The following is a 22,152-nucleotide window of genomic DNA, read 5'->3' on the forward strand; positions in this document are numbered from 1 at the left end:
TAATAAAAACCCAAAGGTTAGCACACTCCTTTTTCCAAAATATTACGTTAGTTATTACTTAGTTATGTCTTGGTTAAACAAACACAGATGAAATATATCACTGACTCATTGTAGAATTATTAGCTGAGGAATCACACAATGATGTAACTAAACAATGTAACACATGTATGAATAATTGACCAACTCTAAAAATGATATCTTCGATGAATTTTTCCACTATTGTTGAGTTACATATAGACATTTGTAGTAAAACATGGATCATCAATAACTTAGGACAGAAAAAGCGAGTATCCAGGAAACTCATGCAGTTAAATCTTTGCTAAAACAGTACCATATATTAAAGATGAAGACAAACAACCACTGTAACAGTCAGACTAAGTCAAGGACAGAAGTCTAACTGTAAAAGTTGGTTTACATACATATATTTAGCTACTAAAAATTATATTACATGAAAGTATCTATAAAAACAATTTAAAAAAACTTATAAACTATACCACATTATAAAAATGTTTTTATTTGCATGGTAAAGAACAGAGTACCAATATTTATATAGTAAGCTCTTTCGGCCAATCACAGGTGTGCTAGTTCAATATTTACTGATGAAGATCAACATTTTGGTTGTGAGAATACACATGAATAATGCATGACTCACCACAAAGGCCTTGGCTACCCTTAATTTGCATGTTTGTCTGTGTGTAGCAAGACCTTTTCAATGATAATGATTAAACAACAGCAGTAACAGATTCTAGTAGGAACCTTGAGATTTTAGTCCAAATACATACAAATATACATTTATCACCTTCTCAACAAAATGCAGCTGATCACTAAAATGTAGAAACCGAAGCTAGTTGTGTTATATTTACAGCTGAAAATGTTCAACGAAATATTTGTAGCTGCAAAGTTTCTCAAAAAATCAAAGTTCACTTGTGTTGCTAGAGGCTGATGATAAAGTCTGTTTTGAAAAAAAATTCCTGGTATGTTCAAAATATATTAACTCGTTCAATCAAGTTTTTGCAATATTTTCAAAACAAAAATCAAATTTTTAATCTCATGTTTTTGTTTTGATCAGTAAAAACAAATTCATGGATTTCAGCAAATTTTTACAAAACTTTTCTTGATCCAAAATTCGAACAGCTAAACAGCCAAATTCAAATTTGGGGTAGATGGCTGCATGACGCAAGACTTAACCTAAAATATTTAAACAGTTAGCTAAGTATTGGCATGCAAGCTACTGCAAGCTGCGCTGTCACTGAAATTAAGTAAAATAGTATCATTGTTGGGTAATTTGCATTTTGAACATACAAAATTAGTGGTGCTGGAGTTTAGAGTTGTTTGCTCTTGTGATAACGGATGATTCACAAACTGTGCACATTACATTCAGTTGATAGGCTTTGACTTGTACTGGAAATAAACCAAATATAATGCTTACAAACTCTAAGTCTACCAATACATGTACAGCGATTCATGAGTACACAAAAAGTACATATTACGCCTAGTTAGAGTTTTTAGACTCGGAGTAAAATAACGCACTACAGAGGTTGAACTGCTCCACATTTACTAACACTTATTAACTGTAGACTCCAGCTATAATGGAACAAGTCTCGCCTTTTCCACTGAAAAATTTACATCGATAATCCCATTGCTAAAATGAGAGCAGAATATTTTGTAAACAACGGATAATCGTGATTAGGAGTTGTCCACTTATAGCTGGATAAGCCTATCAATAACTTAAGTAATTACACACTCAATGAATTTACCTCAAGAAATAATCATTAAACTCAAACTTGTACAACATCTCCCATGATAGTGAATCTAAACATATGATTGTTTCAGTAGATTGGAACAAACTATATAATTACTAAACTACCAGTTGACCTTGACACAAGCTAGCACAGAAAGTTTTAAATGGAATGAGACCATTTGTAAAACATTCTATTAAATGATGTAATAACATTACCACTGTCAAATACAAATATCAAATTTTGTCAGAAAAAAATAAAAAAAATAAAAAAATAACAACCCTAAAAGTTGGTAAAGCATTCAATTTGTAGTCATCTGTGAAATGTTGGTAAAGTCCTAAGAAACTACGTGTAGTATGATATTTGTTGGAAGAAAGTACATCTTATTTTCTCACCTCCAGAGCACGCCTGGACAATGATGAGCTTAGGTTTACCAGCCATTGCAGGAAATCTCCTTGGAGACAAGCTGTCTCTGATAGATACCAATGAGAAATATTTTGCATGGTGGTCTAGTAGCATTTCTCCATCAGTTCCATGGCTCATGATGACAAGTACAAACATTCCAAGTCTGTAGTGCTCTTCTCTGCTTGTTTCCTCCTGTATCTCTTTCAGTATTTTCTGTAAAAAATTTTGATAGAGAAGAATGTAAATGAAAACATTTATTAGCCTTTTAATTTTATTTATGAAATTAGAAAAACTTTTAATCAAAAAATACTCAAACTGGCACAACAACACAACACTGTAACCGATCTGTAACCAATCCTGTAGTGAAGGGAATGTATATTTAGGTTCTAGTAAGAAGTATCAAATTCTATTGCAGATTATTGAACAAGACAATTTTCTTAAGAAACTCCTGGTTGAAACTATTCATCACATGTTGTCGAATGCACTTGCAGACATACCATAGATGTAGTAATACAGTTATACTGAAACTGTCAAAAGGTGAAAAAGTTAAAGCATCTATTGCGTGTTTATTTAGCAGTTGAACTGTTTATATAAAACTTAAGGTTTGTGTGAGACGACAGCTAGTACAGAAACTTATCAAATGATTGACAATAGATGATTGTTCAGGTATGGATATTTAGTCAGAATTGTCTACTACCTCAAAGCTCAAGTCGGTAAGTTCTGTTTGGGTTTTGGCGACATCAAACTTTAGATCTTTCAACAGCTTCTCCAGGTTAGCATAGTCTATATCAGAGCCACGCCTTGTGTCATGCCTTGTGCTTTGCTGGAATGTTTTCATGTTTAAAATAAGGGCTCTTCCTCTTCTTTTCTTGCTCATCTGATATACCTAAATACCAATTAAGTATTATAGAAGAAATGTAATACAAAGTTACTTTAGGGATATAATGAAGAATTTAATATTGCTTCACATGAAATGGTGTCCCAAGGCTGTGACCAAACTTTACAAAAGATTAGCTATATTTGTAGTATGAGGTCCTAATAACAAGACAATAAACAACTACGTGTCAAACCAAGATTGTTGTTGAATATAGGCGTACTACGTAGAGTTATCTTTTTTCAATAAAACAAGCAAGTTTTCTTATCCTGTAGAGCTAGACAATGTTTGTAATAGTTTGTATATTGTAGGAAGAAATTCGCTGAGTGTTGAAGCGTTAATAAAGTTATATGATTCTCTATCAATCTAACAACATTGACATCAACAACAAGCTTGATTTGTGATCATTCAAGTTACTTGGGCATAATTTAACAATAATAAAATTAGGCCATGTCATTTATGGGAAAATATAGCTTCTGATAAACCCCCCATGCAGTTGCCAATATCTTACAATATCTTCTTTACTTTAGATAAATACCTTGTCCTTGTTTGTGTAGAGATCTTTAATTTTTTTCTCTCGAACAGTAACCAGTCTCATGCTGATCAAGGGAGAGGAAGTCTCGTCACAATGACTTTCTTCACTATCAGATACAACACTCTCATCATCTCCTGTTGATATTTCTACAGGAGGCACTCCTTCATCATCACTCTGAGCTAAAGTTAAAATTCTGCCTAATTAAATATTGTGATGAGTAGCATTTCGAGCAAAGCATATTCAACTACCTTAATAATACGCTGATGAAATCACTATGATAAATAATTTGTTAATAAATGATTTGATTTGATAATTTGTTTAAAGTGCTTAATTAGTGTCTGTATATTTATCAAACATGTAGATGAGTGAAGTGTTTTAAATACATATGTTGCCTATAGAAGTGCTCACCTTGTTCAAAATTGGCTTGGCATTGCTCTAATTTGAAAAGAAATTCCTTCAGCTTTTTGATCTCATTGTCAGTGAGGTGAAAGCCTAAAATTTGAAATTGAAAGTTTAATAATAGTCTTTTCTGTCTAAATTCAGAAAAAAGTTAATTTGTTCTTTTGCAGAAACTACCTTTCATCAACTCCCTTGAGTAATAATGTCTGTCAGTGAACAACCACAGTACCAAATACAAATTAAAAAGACTATTTGTTTATTAATTGTGAATTAACTGAATTCATGGATAATTGCGGGAACTTAAAATATACAAATGACTTACATGGAAACCTCAAAGGCGTTGGAACTTTAACTGGAGCTGAGGAACGTTTTTTGCAAATGACTGGTTTTATTCCGGAATAATTCGTAACCTTGACCTCAGGTTTCTCTTCATCTGGTTTGTACTGGAAGTAAAGCCAAGGAGGATTGTCCTGAATGTCAGGTTCTTGACTGCCGATGAAGAAGCAATGGGAGCAGTAGGTACGAATAGTTACACGACAAGCTTTCCATGACTGAAACAATTGACAAATGATGGCTTCTGTTACACGAATCAGGCACTTCCAGGACTCGCTAAGCTCTTCAGTAGAGGTCGAAACATTCACCTCGACGAGTCTTTTCTGCAAATGATGTACCACACTTGTGACGCTGTCTCCATGCGCGATGTTGACCCCATTCTTCAGAGCAGAAGTTTCATGACAATGGTTTTGTAGAAGATTGAGAACTGTGACTGACATTTGCTGATGAACATACTCTGGTATAGACAAACCTCCAAGAAGGATGTCTAATCTTAGTTGAAGTTTGTTTTTGGTCTCAAAAAAGACTCCTGGAAATTTTAAAGCCAATGCTGGGACTAAATATTCAGCATTTGGCGGCTCTTCAATTGGACCATGAATCATCAAAAAAGAGCGTAAAAGCTCCCTTGATACAGCAAATGGGAATGCCGAATCCTTGAGAAGGTTTTTCAGAAGAGCTTCTGCCAAGACACCATCATATAACAGTCGTTGTACAAGTTGTTTGTACTCAAACTTGCCAATTTCTCTACCGTGATGAGGGAAAACTTTAAACTTGGAAAGATGATTGTCCCACTGTTCTGGTGAAGAATGATGGAAAAGCAGATTTATCACGGAAGTGATTTCACTGAACCTGTGAAAAATGAAAGATGAGAGGCTTTCAATCTTTTCAAAGAAAAACACCCGACCGGCATTGTGCATGTAGCGCAGGATAATCAGTGGATCAGCATTTGGAAAGTTCTCGAGCACTGTTGAAACTTCCACATATGGCTGTTCAGAGAACTGTTGAATGAAACGCTCCACAGAATTCCATAGTTGGGGTAGTTCTACAATATGCTTTTCACATCTTTCATTGAGCTTCTTTTTGAGAAGTTCTATGTTAGATGTCTCTTTCAGATCGTTTCCAAACTCAAAAATCTCTCCTTCATCAAACAATGGTAGGTTCATGTTAGACAGATGCTCAACCACGGTCAACACCTTTGGAAAGAGAGTTTCAAGTTGTCTTTCTTCTTCTAGCAATTTCCCTCGTATTGACTCAGCTTCGGTGAGAAGGTCTTCCCGTGCTTGACTCCTCTGAGCACTTGTCAGCTCATCTGTGTGAGTGAGAACAAGAATTGGTGGGCCGAGCTTTGGACAAGCCAGATAGAGATGAGATAGCCAATTGAAACATACCATTCTACATGCTTCTTCCGTTCCATTATTTTGCACATTTTTTGCAAAATCTGCCAAATCTACTACTATCAGTGGTACACACCCCTCTTTGCTGAGAATTTGGTATGCGAGATGATAAACTCGATTACCACCATAATCAAAGAGCTTGACTTCGGTGGCTTCAAGAGGCAACTCTTCTACTTGAAATACTCTGGTTGTCTCATCTTGTTCGGAGCTTCTATCACGGTGTGTCAGCACACGTTTGCCAGTTTTCAATGTTCTAAATAAGCTTGTTTTGCCAGACAGTGTGTTTCCAATAACAGCTACTGGCACTTCTACCAACTTTACTGGCTTGTCGGCGGCAAGATCAACAAAGAACTTTCTAATAGCTTCCATTCCTTGTTTGCAAACACTGTATGGAGGCTCCTTCAAGTTTTCACACCCATGACAATAGAGACTAGCAAGACTCTTCATCTCTAAGACTGCACTCTTTATTTTATCCAACTTTGTGTTTTCCATCAGATCCAGCCTCTCTAGCATTTCTAGCTTGTAAATCCAGAGTGGGAGAGACTGAATGTTGTTGAATGGCAAGTCCAAATATCTCAGCATCTGAAGACTGTGGCATCTAAAATATAATTTTTTTACTGTTTTGAACTATAAACAAACTTTGGCCAATAATGTTGTTACATCCAAAGGCAGCGTCAGTAACATAGAAAACAGCATATTACTTTAGACGCAACTATGCAAAGCTTTATTTTAAACTTTAATGCATTATTTTGATTGAATGCAACAAAATTATTGCAAATTTCTTCATTATATTAATGGCTGAAGGTGCTGAAGAATGTCATTAGTTGTGTTATAGCTACACTAGATTAATTCTTTAATTATTAGAAATATTATCAAACTGGAGTAATATCTCATGTAAACATATATTAAATATGTTCTGTTAAAATTATTTTAACTTAAGTTGCACATTTTTATACATAAATTCACTCAGCAAAAATTTGGCGAACCAAGTTGATTGAGCATATATGCATATATATATATGCATATATATGTATATATATATGTATATATATATATATATATATATGCATATATATATATATATGCATATATATGTATATATATATATGTATATATATATATATATGTATATATATATATATATATATATATATATATATATATATATATATATATATATATATATATATATAAGACAGATAGCGCAGTTGGTGAGGTATCGGGACCGTGATCATTAGGTCCTCGGTTCAAACCCCAACAACTGCACTTTTCTGGTGGTCCTTGGACAAGAACCTTGCTTGTATAACGTCTACAATCTCTATGATGAGTGCAATAACCAAAGCCATGCCGGCTCGGACGTTGCCCGGTCAAACAGGGTCCGCGCTGCCTGTAGCTGAACCAGGACAAGGCAGTGAAAAATGGGCTACTGGTTCAAAACGGATGAAATGGACTCGGACTGATAACATGGACCTCATGCAGTGCTACTTTATGAGTGAACCTCAAAAGTGGGGCTATATGGGAAGGATGCGGCAACTGTGGATAAACATGCGCACCGAATTGCCACTAACCGCTAAGCAACTTGTAGCTCAGAGGAGTAACATAATCAAGCGGCACCTCATATCAGAACTTGAGGTAGATGAAATTAGGGAACAGTTCACCCAAGTAATCTCAACCAACGAGGAGTGCATATCAACACACACTGTCACGCATACACGATCATGTGTTGACTCACGGGTTGAAGAAGACATGCACTTGGACCTTGACCCAAGGGTGCAACAAGATCATCAACAAGATGCATTATTTTGATTATGGAAGCAGGGTACCATTACGAAGAGTTAGCAAGGCCATACCTAAGAAGCTGTTAGAAGACATTAACATGGCACTGGAGTCGATCTCAACTGGATCGATCAGTGAGACTAATGTCTTAATCTACAGTACAGCAACCGTCATCTTGGAGGAGATGGATATTAAGCCAATGCCAACAAGGCTTCAAGCCATTCCATCCTGGCAGCTGAGGCTACAAAATAAGATCAAGGACTTGCGCAAGAAAGTTAGTAGGCTCAGTGAGAGATCTAACCACAGTTTAGAGTGTCCAAAAAGGGAAGCCACAATAGAAGCTCTAGAATCTGCCAAACAGCAGCTAGTAGCACTCTCGGCACGACTGAAGCGGTACACCAAAGAGCGGGATAACAAGAGAATGAACAAACTGTTCATCAATAATCCATCTAGAGTGTATTACCAGTTCAAAGGTGAACTGCAGAGGCCAATGTCTGAGCCTCTCCAATCTAGCATTTCAAAGTTCTGGAAGGACATCAGGGAGAAAGAGACTACTCATAACACCACTGCAAATTGGCTGAAGAGGCTTAAAGAGAGCCATCAACACACGGTGGCTCAGCAAGGACTCACCATCAGAAAAGAGGACATCAAGTGCAGATTGCAGCGTATGAAGAACTGGGCAGCACCTGGCCATGACATGATTCAAGCCTTCTGGTTAAAGAAATTGACATCACTTCACACTAGAATGGCTAAGCAGATGGAATGCCTAATAGAACAAGGTGACCATCCAGAATGGCTGACCAAAGGACGAACTGTACTTCTGATAAAAGATCCAAAGCAGGGGCCGATTCCCAAAAAACTATCGACCAAGAACATGCTTGCCCACCACATGGAAACTGCTCTCAAGAATAGTTGCAGACAAACTGGAAGAGCACATGAGTCACTATATGACCAGTGCTCAGAAAGGAATTGGGCGCAACACCCGAGAAGCTAAACATCAGTTACTGGTGGATCGGACGGTCTGTCAAGACAGCAGGAGAAGGCAAACCAATCTTGCCATGGCTTGGATTGACTACAAAAATGCCTATGGCTCAATTCCCCATAGTTGGATACTTGAGTGCCTCAGTATGTACAATGTTCACCCTGCTCTTGTGGCATTCATCAAGATGTCAATGACTAAATGGAAGACAGAACTGTAGGCTAATGGCAAAAAACTGGTGAGTGTAAAAATTAAGCGAGGCATCTATCAAGGTGACTCCTTATCACCGCTGCTCTTCTGCATATGCCTAAACCCTCTAAGCAATATGCTGGAGGAGACTCAATATGGGTACCAGTTTAAGAGTGGCACCAAGATAAACCCCCTCTTCTACATGTCAGGATGACATCAAGCTGTACGCTAACAAAGAAAGGGACATTGATTCGCTAATACACTTCACTCAGGTATACAGCAAGGACATCGGAATGACCTTCGGTATTGAGAAATGTGGAAGGCTAATTCTTAAGAAAGGCCATTCTATGCTCACAGATGCCCTAGGAATGCCAAATGGTACCATCAAAGATATAGAAGAAGGGTACAAGTACTTGGGGATTATGCAAAGCAACATCAACCACGAAGTCGAGGTACGTCACAAAGCCATTACCGAATACAAGAAACGCCTTCGGCAGGTCTTACGGAGCCAGCTCAATGCCAAGAACCAAGTCATGGCAATAAATACCTACGCACTGCCAGTAATAAGATATCCAGCAGGCATAATAAAGTGGACTGAGGAAGCCATCAAAGAAACAGATATAGCAACTCGTAAACTGCTGACCATGCATGGAGCACTCCACCCAAAGTCTGATACTACTAGATTGTATCTTGATAGGAAAGATGGCGGTAGGGGACTCAAAAGTGTACAGCAGACAGTGAAAGAGGAGGAGCAAAGCATCAAAGCATATGCAGCCTCCATGGCCATCTCAAATAAGTTGCTAGCTGAATTTCAATCGGCTGCTCTTACAACGGACCTACACCCTGATGATGAAGAAATTGACTGGCACACGAAACCTCTTCATGGTGCTTACCACCAACAAATATCTAAGGTTGGCGATCTTCACCAGACATATATGTGGCTGAACAAAGGAAACCTAACGGCCAATACAGAGTCGCTAATCATGGCAGCCCAGGAGCAATTGCTCCAAACAAGGCAACTCAAAACGAAAATCTATCACACTAGAGACGATCCTAGATGCAGACTGTGCAAAGATGCACCTGAGACCGTCCAACACATCATCAGTGGATGCAAGCAGCTAGCAGGGAACGCATACACTGAGCGGCATAATCATGTCGCAGGTGTTGTGTATAGAAGCCTATGTGATGAGTATGGCCTTAATAAACCACAACACTGGTGGGAAGCTCCTGGTAAGGTAAATGAAAATGACCGCGCTAAGATCCTCTGGGACTTCTACATCCAAACTGACAAGCATGTCCTAGCAAACCAACCAGATATAGTGGTGATAGACAAGGAGAACAAGAGGGCTACTATAATAGATATAGCAGTATCCAATGACTACAATATAGCCAGCAAAGAAAAAGAAAAGGTAGAGAAATATCTCCCTCTTGGAGAAGAAATTGAAAAATGCTGGAATGTAAGAATTACTGTACTCCCAGTAGTCATTGGGGCACTGGGCGCAATAACACCGGCGCATAAAATGTGGCTTGCCCAAATACCAACAACAATAAACTCAGGAGAGTTGCAGAAAAGTGCGCTAATGGGAACAGCTAAGATCTTGAGGCGAGTGCTCAAACTCCCAGGTCTCTGGTAGGAGACCCGAGTTAGACCAGAATTTACCACCCATACGGGGTATCCGGGGTGAGGAAACAATTATATATATATATATATATATATATTCGGGACAGATGGTGCAGTTGGCAAGGTATTGGAACAGTGATCATTAGGTCCTAGGTTCAAACCCCAACAACTGCATCCTTCTGGCAGGTCCTTACACAAGACCCTTGCCTGTATATTGTCTACAACCTCTATAAAGAGTGCAATAACCAAAGCCATAGCGGCTTGGATGTCGCCTGACCAAACACGGTCTGTACTGCCTGTAGCTGAACCAGAACAAGGCAGTGACAAATGGGCTACTGGTTCAAAATGGTTGAGTGCTCAAACTCCCAGGTCTCCGGTAGGAGACCCGAGTTAGAGCAGAAATTACCACCCAAATAGTTAACCGGGTGAGAAATTTTTTTTATATATATACACATTGTATATATATATTCACAAACTAATTTATATATATATATATATATATATATTCACAAACTAATTTAAATGCTTTCACTATCAAGCAGTTGAGCCTTAGTGATAGCAAGTGCTCACTTTTGTTAGGTGCAAATGGTTTTTCATTAACTATACTGCTGGTGATTTTGAAATTGAAAATTAAAACTTGAGGTTCAACATTGGTATAGTGATTAACATCAAAACTTATCAACTTTTTGATAAATAGTAAAATAACCAAATTAATCTGATTTTTGTCTTGTCTTATAAAGTCATGGCACCAGCACAAGTTTATCAATTTCGCTGAACCGCATTAAAAGATAAAAGTTCATTAGAATGAACTGTCTTATATTTACAGCGTACGATGTCAACAGGGTCAGAAGACTTATGAAACTAGCAAGGCAGAAGCTTTGCTAGAAGACATAAAATAGTTACATCAATCTATGATTCAGCATTATTTAGTCTGCACAATAGCTCAATAACCAATAACCTATAAACTGGAATACTAAGTTTGTTGGCTGATTATACAAAATCTTTCTGTGTTTAATACATAGAGCGAAGAGCCTACGATTAAAGTTAAAACTTCTTATTGTACACAGTATTTGAATTGTTTTTAAACATTATGCAATGCTTAAAGAAGCTACAGTTAAGGTATTAAGACCTTCTAGTTTGTTGCAATTTTTTTCTACATCTTCTAAATTTCAGCTTCTAGCTTGATAATTTGTGTATTAAACCTAACGAGACATTAGAAAATTAAGTAGAAGTTGAACTATTACAAATGTGTAATAAGAAAAACAAGCAAACATGTCTCAAGTGAAGTTATATTTAGACACGATTTGATATTCCTCTCTAGCCACCAGATTGCTTTAAAAGAACATTTTACCTGCCTCAGCTGTTTATAAACATACTTGTAGTTATTAATACAATATTGTTTAGTATATAGCCAAGCATTGTACTATGTAACCAAACAGACTTGCAGATTAGCCTAAAATCCACCGCTCTGTTAACATTTTTGCTACCGAATTTATTTCTAGATCTGCCCAATTTAATTTTTCTATTCACACAAATGTTGATATAACGTCCCTAAATTTGTTATAACTTGAAAAGAATAAAAAAATCAATTTAATTTTTTTAAATGTTGGTCAAAATAATATAATTTTTTAGGAAATGGAAAGCACATTAAGTTGACTTTCTTTAAAATGGTAAAAACTTTCACAAACTTTACGAAAAATATTTTGCCAGCGATTTCGATAGTCGTATTTTTACTGTCGCCGTAATATTTGATCTTTATTACAGTTTTTCAAATGAAATACATGCACTAAAAAAACCAGAATCACTTGATATAGAGTGACTAAAGACTCAATAGCAAAGAATTTTAGAAGCTTCTACAGCTTAAATGATCACGGTATTATTTTTGTCGGTGCATTTTCTGCGGTGAACCTTTTGTTTGATAATCAAGAAACTGTTAGTGAGAGACCTGTTGATTGGTCTGTATCATTAGCAATAAGCTTGTTTTCATGGAGACCAAATTTTATTGGTCTATTTGAAGCAAAGTTTGAATAATCATGGATCAACTAAAACTTTGTCTAAAAGATGATGTATCGTTTTCCAGCAACAAAGAGATGGTAACCAGAGCCGATACATCGGCTTGCGGTAGTGAAAGAGTTAACTATTGTTAAAGCGGCAAATTCAAAAGACATGAAGTAAAAACAGAACTCTGAGTTTCTAATGCAAACTTGTGCACCTATTTATGAGCTATTCACATAACACATACTAAAAATACTAAAGAGCCACTTATTAAAAGTTGGAAACTGTTATAAAAGCTCTGATTGTATTGTAAAAAATGTTCTCTAAAAGAGAGTTCAAAGTTGATCATGTGTCAAGGTAAGTGATTTACTTTGCAAAAAAGTTCAGATTCTATTTTCGTATCTACGTAAATGTTAAAATATATTCAGCAGTTTTGTGATGTTTTGATAGATGACAAATAAATCATGTATAATCTATTGATAGAGAAGAGGTAGTAGTACAATGAGCGATTGGCAGCAGCTGTGACCTGACACCCTTACGACTAAGGTAGAATTACAAGGTTATAATAACAACTACAAGCAACTCCTGCTTAACAAATTGTGTTTTGAGAATTTAAAAATGTTTAATTCTAAGTATTTTGAAATTTTTCAATTTTCTATTGACCTATTGGTCACACTTGCATATGAAAAACCATTTCGAGACTATGCATATGCATTAAACTAAACATATGCTATGTTGTACTTATTTTAGAGTAAGTACTTTTTCATACAAATAATAATGTTAAATTTTTTTTAAAATTTTTATTATTTTTGAGATTCTAACAGTACATTTAGAGTTGTAACAGTGCTTACTGAGCTATCAAAATCTATTTACATTGAATTTTATCAGAAATATTTTGAACACCATAAGAAAATATTAATTCATAGTTTCACTCAAAAACACTGACAGTTATAAAGTAATTTTGGAGGGTATAAATTCAACACAAACTATTACTTTAAGAATCACTGTTAATAGTACTTGGATATTCCTTATGGAGACTTCGAATGAGTAACATTAGACAAGGAATTCCTACTTAATATGCTGAATTTTATATCTCTAACTACCACTTGTAACCATGAAAACCAAGTTGTAGATGTTTATTCGTACAAAAATTAGCATTTAACAAGAATATAAATCATAGCTTTCTGGCCAAATGAAGTACAGTAGGAAAATTTAGCAACTATTTCATCTAATTGTTGGTAAATTCACTGAATATTAACTATTATATAATTATATTGATTTGAGACTAGTAATATAGGTTTAGGAAATGTAAGAAATAAAGGTAGTGTTGGTGATAATTATATATGGTATAATTTACTCCGACTTCAACTGAATAAACTTTTGGCTACTATAACTTACATATCATTCATCAGTCTTTTGCATTTTATTTTTCTGGCATTTTAAATAAATTTAAAACTGTTTAAATATACTATAAAGTTTTAACCTTTTGAACCTTAACAGCCGGTTTTCCGGCATCGCCACGGGTGTGTCAAAATCCTTAACGGCCGGAATTCTGGCATTCACATGGCTTTGTTTACAAAAACCGTTTCTAAGTAAAAGCGTAAACTAATCAAATTAATGCTTGCACAGGATATTAGACAAAAAATTTCTCTTCCATTTGTAACGGTTTTCAAATATTTTTATCTACTTTCTTCATAATAATAACAAATCTTTATTAGGACGATAACGCAAAAAAATCGAGACCGCTCGTTCGTTGGTAGGTAATAAATGATTGTGATGCAAATAAATAGTTTTATGATATTAACTATAATTTTCCAGTATATTTTGAATCAAGAAATGATGATTAACATGTGCTTGATAAATATGACACTAATGTAAATGGTTTTACAAGTTTTTAAAATCGTACAAACTTTTATAGTTTTAGCCAGAATATTGGTGAAATACTGTTTTATTCTGTTTGATGAAATTTGCTCGAGTTGCCCGACTTTTTACTAGTGTTTTACCTAATATCATGGTATTATGAGCGCAATTAGATATATTCAATAAAAGTTTAAAAACTTCGGATCTTTGGACAAATTGTTCAGGGGTATTGACACACATTGAAAAAAATGGCCAGGGTTAAACGGGTTAAACTGTGAAGCTTTTTGAAAACAATTAGGCTCTATGTTAAAAATGTTTGTTTTTCAAGTGAAATCTTTTTACATGTTTTTGCCAAGTATTACAAAACTGAACGATTAGACAAGTAGGTAGGAATTCAATTATACTTAAATATTATGATAACCAGAGTGGTACGAATTTGTTTAACTTGTCTCAATGTTTTTTGTGCTTTCTATTTTTACTTTTATGAACCCTTTCAATTAAAGAAATGCTAAAAAACGTTGTATCAATTTACTTTATGCCCAGCTCCAATCAGAAAGTTTATCAAATCAAATAATTTTTTTAATATGGTTTTGTCTGTATAAAGATGTGGCTAAATGCTGGTAACACAGAGTTTTGTAGGCAAAAAAGATTTATTTATTCTGGTATGAACCAGCATAACCTCCAATTCTAAGAGGTTTCACAACAGAAAAGTAAATGATATTCTACATCATATAAATCATACAGTTCTGCTCCGATAAGTGACTAAGTTTTATTTGCTCATTATATGATGTGTTATTAAATATTGTAGATATAATATAACCATCTAGGGCAATAAATGATAGCTGAGAATATACGGGTACTTTATCTCACTTTTGCATATTTAAAAGTATTTTGACTGTTATATATTGGGAGATGTTGAAACATTGTTTGACTGTGTTTATTAATTTGTTAATTGATGAATGAATATTGACTGGAAGACAAACTTTTCACATAAACTAAACATTAACTCTTTCACTACCGCAAGCCAGTGTATCGGCTCGGGTTATCTCCTCTTTGTGGCTGGAAGCCGATACATCGACATTTAAACAGTGTGTTAATTTATTTATAACTACTCAGCTTTTGTTTCAGATGAACCAAAAAGATTTATCTCCATAAAAATAAGCCTGTTTTTAACGATATTGACTAAACTAATCAGCAAGCTTCTCATAGCGGCTCATTGATTACAAGACAGAAAGTTCGCTGCGAAAAAACCAGAGCAAAAAGGAATACCACTATTGTTTACAGCTGTGGAAGATTGTAACACCATTAGTCATTGGGACTCCAGTGACTGTATATCGACTAATTCTGACTCTTCTAGTGCATGTGTTTCATGTGAAAAACTGTCATGGTAACTGAGTAATATAGTGACAGTCAAACTATGACTCTCGAATTTGCTAGCAAAATAATGTTGGTAAAGTTTGTAAAGTTTTGTTGTTGTTTAATAAAACTCATTTAATTTTTCAATTTATTTCCTAATAAAATATTTTCATTTCAACAAATTCTTTTTTAAAGTACATGGATATCTTGGTTCTTTCTCATGCTATCACAAAATTAGTGATGTTATGTCGCAATTTGTGTAAATAGAAATAAAAATTTTGGCCAGAGCTGGAAGTAATTTCAGTAGCAAAAAGGTTTAATTATATGCAAAACATGTGAAACTTTATAACAATGTGTGTCTTCAATAACAGATGTTGGTAAAAATTCTAAAACAACTGATGGAACAAAAAAATTTGAAAAGTGTGGCATGAGCTTATGATATTGATGCACAGAATGTTTAGTGCCTCAACAGAAAATGTATGGGTTGATAATTTGGATACATAAAAACTTTTCAAAATATGGCTATAAGCTGTTAATGACCTGTCCTATCAAAACATCAGCATGATATGTAAATTGTCATAGAAACCAACAGAGCCAGCCAGGAAAATGACTGAGCTGTGTAGATATTTGGCTGGGTCGGTACAATAAAGATATCTTGGCCAATTTTCCAAAGAAGTAGGATGAGCTAATTGCTGTACCTATATAAAGAATAGCTGCGCTTCTGCTTGGTAAGAGAAGAATAAAAATGATAAGCGCTAATCTACTATATAAACGGCAATTGTAGTCTGTCTGTTTATCTGTATGCGTATGTATGTGTCCTCCTTATAGAGTACCATACTTTTCGGGCTATTAGCAGTTACTAGGCAAAGTTTAAAGGCTCACTCGTTGGTAGGTAATAAATGATTGTGTTGCAAATAAAGAGTATTATGATATTAAGTTGAATATTCTAGAACAAATTGAATAAAGAAATTATGATTAACATGTGCTCGATGAATATGATACCAGTGTAAATGTTTTTTACAAGTTTTTAAAATCATACTAACTTTTATAGTTTTAGCTTGAGTCATGGTGAAATAAATTTTTTTTCTGTTTGATGAAATTTATTGGGGTTGCCCTGATTTTTTACTAGTAAACCTAATATAATTGTATTATGAGCGCAATTAGAAATATTTAGTTAAAGTTTAAAAACTTCGGATCTTTGGACAAACTGCTCAGGGTTGCTGACACACATTGACAAAAACGGCCAGGATTGAAAGGATTAAACTGTGAAGCTTTTTGAAAGCCATTAATTTTTAGGTTAAAAATGTTTGTTCTTCAAGTGTAATCTTTTTACACATTTTGCCAAGTATTACAAAACTGAACGATTAGACGAATAGGTTGAAATTAAATTAAACTTAAAAATTATGATAACCAGAGTGGTACGAATTTGTTTAACTTGTTTCAATGTTTTTTGTGCTTTCTATTTTTACTTTTATGAACCCTTTCAATTAAAGAAATGCTAAAAAACGTTGTATCAATTTACTTTATGCCCAGCTCCAATCAGAAAGTTTTTCAAATCAAATAATCTTTTTAATATGGTTTCTCTGTATGAAGATGTGGCTAAATGCTGGTAACACAGAGTTTTGTAGGCCAAACAGATTTATTTATTCTGGTGTGAACTAGTATAACCTCCAATTCTAAGAGGTTTCACAACAGAAAACTAAATGATATTCTACATCATATAAATTATACAGTTCTGCTCTCATAAGTGACTTAGTTTTATTTGCTCATTATATGATGTGTTATTAAATATTGTAGATATAATATAACCATCTAGGGCAATAAATGATAGCTGAGAATATACGGGTACTTTATCTCACTTTTGCATATTTAAAAGTATTTTGACTGTTATATATTGGGAGATGTTGAAACATTGTGTGACTGTTTTTATTAATTTGTTAACTGATGAATGAATATTGACTGGAAGACAAACTTTTCACATAAACTAAACATTAACTCTTTCACTATCGCAAGCCAGTGTATCGGCTCGAGTTAGCACCTGTTTGTGGCTGGAAGCCGATACATCGACATTTAAACAGTGTGTTAATTTAGTTATAACTACTCAGCTTTTGTTTCAGATGAACCAAAAAGGTCTATCTCCATAAAAATAAGCTTGTTTTTAACGATATTGACTAAACTAATCAGCAGGCTTCTCACTAGCGGCTCATTGATTACAAGACAGAAAGTTCGCTGCGAAAAAACCAGAGCAAAAAGGAATACCACTATTGTTTACAGCTGTGGAAGATTGTAACACCATTAGTCATTGGGACTCCAGTAACTGTATATCGAGTAATTCTGACTCTTCTAGTGCATGTGTTTCATGTGAAAAACTGTCATGGTAACTGAGTAATATATTGACAGTCAAACTATGACTCTCGAATTTGCTAGCAAAATAATGTTGGTAAAGTTTGTAAAATTTTGTTGTTGTTTAATAAAACTCATTAAATTTTTCAATTTATTTCCTAATAAAATATCTTCTTTTCAACAAATTCTTTTTTAAAGTGCATGGATATCTTTGTTCTTTCTCATGCTATCACAAAATTAGTGATGTTATGTCGCAATTTGTGTAAATAGAAAAAAAAATTCGGCCAGAGCTGGAAGTAATTTCGGTAGCAAAAAGGTTTAATTATCTGCAAAAAATGTGAAACTTTATAACAATGTGTGTCTCAATAACAGATGTTGGTAAAAACTCCAAAACATCTGATGGAACAAAAAAAATCTGAAAAGTGTGGCATGAGCTTATGATATTGATGCACAGAATGTTTAGTGCCTCAACAGAAAATGTATGGGTTGATAATTTGGATAAATAAAAACTTTTCAAAATATGGCTATGAGCTGTTAATGACCTGTCCTATCAAAACATCAGCATGATAAGTAAATTGTCATAGAAACCAACTACATTGTAGATCACCAACAGAGCCAGCCAGGAAAATGACTGAGCTGTGTAGATATTTGGCTGGGTCGGTACAATAAAGATATCTTGGCCAATTTTCCAAAGAAGTACGAGCTAATTGCTGTACCTATATAAAGAATAGCTGCGCTTCTGCTTGGTGAGAGAAAAAAAAATGATAAACGCTAATCTACTATATAAACGGCAATTGTAGTCTGTCTGTTTACCTGTATGCGTATGTATGTGTCCGCCTTATAGAGTACCATACTTTTCGAACTATTAGCAGTTACTAGGCATCTAGGACGCATTAACGGGAATCTCCGGTAGTGCGCCTCTATACATAACCTATTCATCGTTTGCCATTTTCACACAAAAATGACATAATAATTACAACTCTATGGCCTTCTTTTAATTTCATGACACGCAATGCTTTTTTGTGATCGACGTATTAGGGCTAATTTATTTTCGGCAAAACGATATCGACAATAGACTCTCTCAATATTACAATTTAGCGATTAAAGTTTATTAATTCTATGAAACAAGATGTCATTTTTGTGAACCTTCATTTCTGGCTTTTTTAAAGGTTCAATTGCTAAATTGCTGTTAAGGTCACTCACTACTTTTCACGCGGACAATTGTATTATCTCGAGTAGGAATAGCATCTATATTCTCTCACCTTCGACCAGGCAAATACACTACAATATTTTATTTTTACATAACATATTGTCGTACCAGTGTCGTCGTATTCAGAGTTTTGATGGATAGCTGTCGGTGGAACTGTAACTTTTTTTATACATACACTTCTATGCAAGAACTGTTATTATTAATTCAACATATTCACAAATTTTATTTTATTTTCTCAGTTCGTATTAATTGTATCATTACTGAATCATCTCATATTGTAATCATTGCCAAACAGACTCAATTTAGCTATTACTTGCTAATTATTTTACTGTTACATTTAAACCCTTATAGTTGTTTTATTTTTAAAGATTATTTGACCTTCACGAAACCTTTTTTTGTCATGATATGAAGTTTAAAAGTTGTTTGACAAAGTAAGTTTGAAAACCTTTACAGTTGTTTTAGGTAAAATGGCAAGTGTTGTTATATGCTAAATACAAATCAATTTTCTGTTCAGTTTTTTTATTACCTGGGCAATGCTGGGTCATACGTCTAGATGTATTAGCTTACACATATTTCCTGTTAAACCTAAACCGTTAGTTTTTTTGTAATTAATTTCACATTTTACAACAAAAATTTGTAAGATTACTGTGATATTTATTGTGTAAGATTGCAAGTGTCAGTTATTCTCCACTCTTTTATATTTACATAAACTGACATACTTTGAGAAATATATGTATAGACATACAAATTTAAATTCCCTTATTACATTTATAAACTTCTTATGACTATTGAAGTTTATAATATAAGTTTTTTAAAGTTTGTTTCATCGTTGTTAATATTTCAACTTGCATTCTTTTAAACATAAATTGAGTATGGTGTTTGAAGTTTAAACATTATTCATTTTCCTATCACTGTTATTGTTACTTGATTAGTTTCTAATCTTTATTATTAATATTATTATTTTATTCAACCATTTTTGGAAGATATTGTTCTAATAAAAATTCCACTACACTAGAAATTCCACTGTCATACAGCCCACGACCAAAGTGATATTGGAAAAAAAGGAAGGGTACTGATGGTTGAGAAATGCAATATTAGCAGTAAAATGACACTGTAGCGCAACAGGATAACTGCAATGGTAGCTGTAATGTACTGGGTGTGGGTGTTATTATATACATCAAACAGCAATAATGAAAGGAAAATATGTTTATATTTTCCCCCTGCAATAGGAGAAATGCAATATTGGCCAATATTAGAAGTAAAATGCACTGATATTATTAGAATAATCAATATTATTAATATAGTAATAATAGAAAACCAATGCAAAATTTTGTTTACATTTCAAAATTTCATAGCTAACAATATCGAGAAGTTGTGGTATTTATATATTTTCAGAAAAATTATTTAAAAAGTGTTTGGTCATGACAAACAGTAATAATGAAAGGAAAATATTATGTCTATTATAATCTCTCCCCTGCAATAGGGGAAATGCAATACTGGCCAATATTAGAAGTAAAATGCATCGATATTATTAGAATAACCAATATCGTTAATATAGTAATACAGCAATAATAGAAAACCTATGAGCGTTCACGCGTCTGGAAGATTTCTGCAAACTGCAGCAAAATAAAAGCTGTTTTAAAAGTGTTATAAAGCTGTAGGCCTAATCTACTGTAATGTATGTAATTCAACAACAATAAAGAAATATGTTTATTATAATTCTGAAATGCAAACATTGAAGTAAAATGGCAAGCTACTGTGTACTATACACAGTTTGAAAGCTGGTTGCGTTGAATGTAGAATGGTTTTGATAGCGATCTTTAACAGAAAACGAGTATGAGCATTCACACGTCTGAAAGTTTCATGCAAACTGCAGCAAAATAAAAAGTGTTCTCGTCATAAAGGGGCGTTGTAGTTCGGCCCTAGCTTGTACATAAGTTGTAAAGAATTCTGGTTAACCTTTTAAAAAATGAAACCTTCGGTGATTGAACAAAAAACATAGGCTGATAAACTGTGTACCACAATTTTGTACCTATAAATTGGTCAACGCCTCAAACGGTCTACGTTTGTTACAGAAACCTTCGAATAAATTTGATTACAAGCAAACAATGCCATAGACTGGTGAAATGTGCACGTTATTTTTTTGCGAAATGCGCATGACTTAATCGTTCTATTCTCTGTCGCCCGCCGTTTCAATTTCAGGTCTTAACTTTTATTAAACCAAGCTTTTCCAGTGTTTTGTGACGATTTTCGTCATAATAAATCTGTCTATTTGTGTATATTCCGATCAGATGGGTAAGTTTTAAGAGATGTTCGAGAATAAGATACAAATTTGCTTTAAACACAGCAGTAATACACAGCTATGCAGTAAGAACTTTTCTTTAACCTATCAATTCTTTATCATCAACTTTTTATTTAAAAGACCATATAAATGAGCTACGAATGTCTACCAATTGCTAAACTATCAAAGGTTGCGGACATTTTACTTTTCAAAACTGTGTTTGGGCACTAAAGAAAGCTGAATTATATTATCGTGTGAACCATGAAACAAAGTTATGTCTGAGAATTATATTAAAGCTAGTAGACTGGCAGCCCCTTGTACCGTTAGAGATTGTCATGTGTAATAACTATTTCTACAGTTATTCTTAGATATGGAGAGGAGGTTGAATGATGCAGATGGAATTTTCTTCTACATATTCTAAATTACACCTTCTGGCTTAATAATTTGTATAGTAAACTTAATAAAACATTGTAAAATTAAGTAGAAGTTGAACTATTACCAATAAGTAATAAGCAAAACAAGAAAACATGTCTCAAGTGAAGTTATATTTATACACAGTTTATGATTCCTCTCTAGCCAACAGATTGCTTTAAAAGAACATTTAACCTGCCTCTGCTGTTTATAAACATGTTCGTAGTTCTTAATACAATATTGCTTAGCATATAGCCAAGCATTGTTCTATGTAACCAAACAGAATTGCAGATTAGCCTGAAACCCACCACTCTGTTAACAATTTTGCTACCGGCTTTATTTCTAGATCTATCCAATTTAATTTTTCTATTCACACAAATGTTGACATAACGTCCATAATTTTCTTATAACTTGAGAAAGAATGAAAATATCCATTTAATTTTTAAAAAAGG

At 34.2% G+C, this 22,152-nt stretch overlaps 2 protein-coding genes across 2 annotated transcripts in view; both read right to left on the reverse strand.

The window, feature by feature from the left end:
* LOC137392155 (uncharacterized) overlaps window positions 1-683 on the reverse strand; it is a 35,493-nt gene extending 34,810 nt beyond the window's left edge. Inside the window, exon 1 of the mRNA XM_068078787.1 lies at window positions 653-683. Coding sequence (XP_067934888.1) covers window positions 653-683 — 31 coding nt within the window. The remainder of the gene's footprint in view (window positions 1-652) is intronic.
* The window catches only part of LOC137390495 (caspase-6-like), a 528,030-nt gene extending 524,414 nt beyond the window's left edge, over window positions 1-3,616 (reverse strand). The window contains exons 1-3 of the mRNA XM_068076824.1: window positions 3,557-3,616; window positions 2,842-3,030; window positions 2,135-2,357 (exon numbers count right to left, since the gene is read on the reverse strand). Coding sequence (XP_067932925.1) covers window positions 2,135-2,357; window positions 2,842-3,030; window positions 3,557-3,616 — 472 coding nt within the window. The remainder of the gene's footprint in view (window positions 1-2,134; window positions 2,358-2,841; window positions 3,031-3,556) is intronic.
* Between the last annotated feature and the right edge of the window lie 18,536 nt (window positions 3,617-22,152).

Source organism: Watersipora subatra, chromosome 3 (genome assembly GCF_963576615.1).
Source record: "Watersipora subatra chromosome 3, tzWatSuba1.1, whole genome shotgun sequence".
NCBI lineage: Eukaryota > Metazoa > Bryozoa > Gymnolaemata > Cheilostomatida > Watersiporidae > Watersipora > Watersipora subatra.